Genomic DNA, 5,381 nt, shown 5'->3' with positions numbered 1-5,381 from the left:
CCCCACCCCCCAGCCTGAGGCACAGTGACCCTCGGGTTAAACTACCAACAGCTGTCTCTGTCTAGAGCGGGAGCAGCCTTATAGTGTGGTAGGACGATGGTGACCAGGAGGACAATGGACATTACATTGTTCCTTCACCCCCTTCTTAGTGAACCTTTCCTTGCCATTTTAAGAACCCACTCATTGACCTCTCACCCAAAGGTCCTATTAAACAGTGTCCTTCATTTTGTTACTTCATAATTTTTTTTTTCATTTAAAAATCCAGTAATTTTTAAATCCAAGAAAATGTCACAAATAAATTCTATTAGGAATTCAGGAGAAATGATAACGAGAAAGCAGAATTCGGGAGAAATATCTTTATCTTTATGCATGATGTGGAATTGCTACCATAGTTGAAGTGAAGAATGAATTCCTTGAAGGGGGAACTGGATAAACATTGGAAACTAACAAAAACCAGAAACATTGGGACAAGAATTGGCACAACCAGTGAAGGAAGCATGGCAACAAACTGACAAAGAGCTTAGCCAAGGAAATAGATGTGAAACAATGTTGAGTTCACAGAGGATTAGGACTGGAAGAGTTTACAGAGACACTGAGAGATGCAGCCATGGATTATCTGAGGCTCAGGATCCTCATGAGTTGGACAAAATATGTATCATTAAGTAATGTAATAACCTCTACTCATTCGTCACTAGTGAGTGAAAAATATAGCCTACCCATATTAAATGCCCAAAATAATTGTTTTTATTTCTGTCTTTTGCAAGAATTTCCTGTGCTGATGAGTCATGTCTTGTGTCTCATCCAAATCCTTTGATGAAAGCAAAATGCTGGCAATCTGAAACAAACAGAGAATGCTGGAGAACCTCAGAGAGAGAAACAGAGTTAAAGTTTTGAGTCCATTATGACTCTTCTTCAGAAAGTCCTTTGAAATATTAACTGTTTGTTGCTCCACAGATGCTGCCAGACTGGCAAAGCAATTTTTATCTTTAGTTGCGCTTACTGGACTTATAAAAAGTTACATATGATTATATTGATGTTGGGGGAAAAAGTAAAGCATATGTCATTATACTGGCATTGAATGAGGTGAGTTCTAGCAACCCCAGCCCCACTCTCCATTAGAGTAGGATATTGGTGTAGATAGAGAATTGGTCAATGTGCAATTAATTGGTAAACAGCAAGTGGTGATAAGAGGTTTCTTTTTCAGGTAGGTACATAGTCCCATAGGGATCAGTGCTGGGACCAGAACTGTTTATAACATATATTAGGGGAGGATTGGATAAAGGAACCAAATGTGCTGTAGCCAGATTTGCAGATGACACAAAAATGGATGGAAAAACCGGTTGAGAGCAGGATACAAACAACTTGCAGGTATTGACCAGTTAAGTAAGTGGCCAAAAAAGATGCTAAATGGAGTATAATGTGGGAAAATGTGAAGTTGTTAACTCTGGAAGGGAGAACAATAGAGCAAAGTATTATTTAACTGGAAAACAAAACTGCAGAAAGCTGCAATTAAACAAAACTTGGGGTTACTTGTACATGAAACACAGAAAGTTAGCACACAGGTTCAGTAGGTAATCAGGAAAGCTAATGGAATGTTGGCCCTTATTTCATGGGGTTTGGAGTATAAGAGTAAGGAAGTCTTACTGCAACTGTACAAGGTGCTGATGAGACCATATCTGGAGTGCTGTGAACAGTTTTAGTCCCCTTATTTGAGGAAAGATATCATTTCATTGGAGACAAATCAGAGCAGTTTCACTAGGATGATCCCGGGTATGGCTGGATTGTCTTATGGGGGCAAAGGTTAAACAGGTTGGGATTCTATTAATGGAGTTTAGAAGAATGAGAGGTGGTCTTATTGAAATATATAGGATTCTTAAGGGGCTTGACAGGGTAAATGCTGAGAGGGTATTTTCCCTCCTGGGAGAGTCTAGGACCAGAGGACATAGTCTCAGAATAAAGGATCACCCAGTTTAAGACTGAGATGAGGGGGAATCTGTCCTCGGAGGGTTGTGAGTCTTTGGAACTCGTTGCCACAGTAAGCTGTGGGGGCAGAATCCTTGTGTATATTTAAGGCTGAGATTCCTGATCAGTCAGGGAGTCAAAGGTTACAGGGAAATGCAGGAAAGTGGGCATGAGGAACGTCTGATCAACCATGATTCTGATGGCCTACTCCTGTTCCTATTTCTTATGGATGGCCTTATGCTCCGAGGAGATAATTTCAAATGATTCTGCAATCTAGGTATCTGTCATTTATTCAACTTAACAAATATCCTAAAAAGAAATTCAGAGTTCGTGCAAGGAGGTGCCTGGATCTTTGAGAATTGGGCACAAAAACATCTCAGATGCTTAATTCCTTGTTTGTTTCCATGTTTTTCCATCACTCTTGAACCTGTAACTACCAGCAGCAGCTTTTTTAATGAGAGAAAGCATACACAGGTAGTATTTGGATGACCTTGCCTCCCTCTTGGGTTTGCTGGGATTCAAATTGGGTTATCATCGGGACCAGTCGAGATAGTCATTGCCCAGAAACCACGGCTGTGAAATGGTCATGAATATTTGTAGTAAAATATTACTGAATAATGAGTCGCTTGGAAATTAATCCCAGATTTCAAATTGAATATTTAGAGAATTATGTGTTTGCATTGTCCCTGAATGTTTAAATATTTCTCTTTTGAAGGTAATATATTTTTAAACAGGTCCTGAAACTATGGATACAGTTTATTGCCCTCCCCTATGGTGGGTTTGGTGGTTGGGAGGGCATTCATTCGAATGGGAAGGTAATGGGTGTGAATACTGCCACCTTCTCATTTCCATCCTGAGGAGTCCATGGTGGGACCATCCACGAGCATTATTCCCCTCCCACTGTCCATTGAACGTCTACTTAAGGGTCACATCCTATTAACTGCTGTGATTAAACCAACAGTGGCTGGGTCGGGGTTTGTAATGTAGGAAGTGGAGTGCTGGAGGGTTCTCTTGTTTTAAATCCATCCAGTTCCTGATCAAAGAACCAGGCATCGTGAAAGGTGGAGTCCACTGAGATTCCCCCACCGCCCCCGCCACCCAACCCGCCTGCCTGCAAAACCCATACTGTCAACCATCCACTTTGCCTCCTTCTCTTTTAGCCACCTTCCCATCCCGTGCTCAGGCTTCTCTTCAGTCCAAGGCCTCAGGTTGGTGTAGACCCAGCAGCAGATGACACTGTCAAGTCCAGAAGAGGTACTAGCCTCTCAGTGACCAGCAGCTCTCAGTAGGCCAGACCTCTGCAGCCAGGGGTTTTGATCTTGGTGAAAACCCATACTGAATGTGCTATGGCACCAACCACTACCATCTAATGGTTGGGCTAGAGTGCAGCTACTAATATCTTCCTTCTTGTTCTTTTTGATTGAATGCTAATGGTTTAGACTGTCCTCAGCAGGGTGCTGGAATAATAAATCAAGAAGTCAATTATCAGAATTAAATCAAAATATCATTATCAGGGGTCATGATGCACCCCAGTCCCTAAGGGGCCTGCCAATTCTTTCTAAAAGAGTTTTAAGGCATTCATTGGGATAACTGTGGTAGACAATTAACTGAGAAGAGGTACTTGCCTTGACAAGATATGGTTTATTGCATGACAGCAATAGGTACAGGTTACACTTGTTTATTAAGACTAACCAGGAGCCAATGAAGGCACATCAGTCTCCATTGGGATTTTGAGCTGGACCCTTCCTTTCCTCATCCAAGGTTGCATTAGATTGAGTGAAGCTGAATGCAGTTTACCACATTAATCCTTTCAGAACCATTATTCCTTATATAACAGAACCCTGCCAGCTGGTGGGCATTGGCATACCTTCCCTAAAAGGGGTAACGTGGGGGAATCCTGTTTTAGCCCTGCAGGCAGCAGGCAAGGTCCCCATCCCCTCCAACAACCAGCCTGAGTTTCTTACTACGATTTGGTGTGAAGGACGAGATGAACTTTGTCCCATGACATAGTCACAGATTCTATGTCAATGTCGTATTAAAAAAATTCACCCACGTCTATAGTAAAAGATCGAATTTCCATCAATCATGTTTGTCATTAATTGTTAAAGGTCTTTCAAATAACTTAAGTCAACTTATTCTTAATTTCCAGTAATTTCCTGCAGTCAGATGTTGGGCTAACTGTCTATAACTATCTCCAGGTTTCTATTTTTCATCTTGCATAAATAGAAGTGCAAATCATGAGAAGCTAGGACTATGATAGTTAGGGTGTCTGCAATACTCTCATCTCCCTTTAGACATCTGGGATAGGAACCATATGGTGTTGGCAGAGCCTTGGGTCCCATGAGGCTGCAACAAACAACGTTGTTACATTGCTACAAAACTTTGTTTTGTTTCCTTTCCTTCCCTTCCTCATAGCATTGAGTGCTCTATATCTTTTCACATGTTTGTTGTCAAATGATAAATAAGCCTATAATCAAAAATTATTGATTTAACTTGTGACACTCAGAACTTTCACCTGCATTTTAGTTTGGATCAGTAGGTTGTGAGGGAATAGAATTAAATGTTTGTATTTAGAGCTGATCAGCTGTACCAATTTGTTTATCCATCAAGGTTAAAAGCAAAGCAACTGTCAATCCAGAGCAAAGGCCTGAATGTGTATAACCTGCGCCGTGCAACTGAGCACTTACGGATTGGCCAGCTGAAAGGAAACCATTTCAGCATCATCATCAGAAATGTCAGCAAGCACCAGGAAGATGATCCTAACACGAGTCTTGCTGATCAAGTGTTTGAAGCAATTGAGAATGTCAAGGTGAAGACCCTTAAAGTGTTGTTGCATCATAAACGTTTGACCAAGTGGTTGTTTTCAGAGGAGGAAATGGAGAGTTAGATCCTGTAGCACACATCCCAACGTTGGGTAGCATATTAATGTTCAAGTATTGACAATGCTGTTATTTTTGACTTTCCTTCTGCATGTGGAGCCAATCTTCTATTACAGGTGGTTCAATGTACCTTCACTGTCATCTTCAGACAGTTTGAGTTGCCCGCAAAGTGTTGAGTGAATCTGTCATAGCCATCAATCTATGTGCAAGGCTCCAAAGAATGAACCGGTCTGTTGATGGGCTGAAAACTGCATTCGGACTGTACTTGCATGTTGCTAAAAGGAAACACAACGTGGAAGCTTTTTGTTTTGCCCTCATCAGGAGCAGGGAGCAAGAAACCAGATCTGGAAAAATTAACACCAATTTATATAGTGTCAGAAGTGGGTATTGATTGGTTGGGCCATCGTTGGCATGGTGATGTAGCAATAACAGTAAACTGTCATTCTTAGATCTCAAGCCAGGCAGGTAGATTCTGATTCATCAGGGTTGTGTTGTCCTGGAAATACAACAGTAAACGGTCCTGGAAATACAACAGTAAAC

The 5,381-nt window shown here is 41.4% G+C and overlaps 1 protein-coding gene across 4 annotated transcripts in view; it reads left to right on the top strand.

Moving 5' to 3' along the window:
* The window catches only part of pus7l (pseudouridine synthase 7 like), a 32,651-nt gene that overhangs the window by 7,693 nt on the left and 19,577 nt on the right, over positions 1 to 5,381 (top strand). For all 4 annotated transcript variants that reach the window (XM_048607594.1, XM_020516445.2, XM_048607592.1 and 1 more), the window contains exon 4: positions 4,573 to 4,771. In XM_048607594.1, the coding sequence (XP_048463551.1) occupies positions 4,573 to 4,771 (199 nt within the window). The remainder of the gene's footprint in view (positions 1 to 4,572; positions 4,772 to 5,381) is intronic.

Source organism: Rhincodon typus, chromosome 18, assembly GCF_021869965.1.
Source record: "Rhincodon typus isolate 14 chromosome 18, sRhiTyp1.1, whole genome shotgun sequence".
Lineage (NCBI taxonomy): Eukaryota > Metazoa > Chordata > Chondrichthyes > Orectolobiformes > Rhincodontidae > Rhincodon > Rhincodon typus.
Note: the sequence above shows the minus strand (reverse complement) of the source record. Positions and strands in the feature narration are given on the sequence as shown.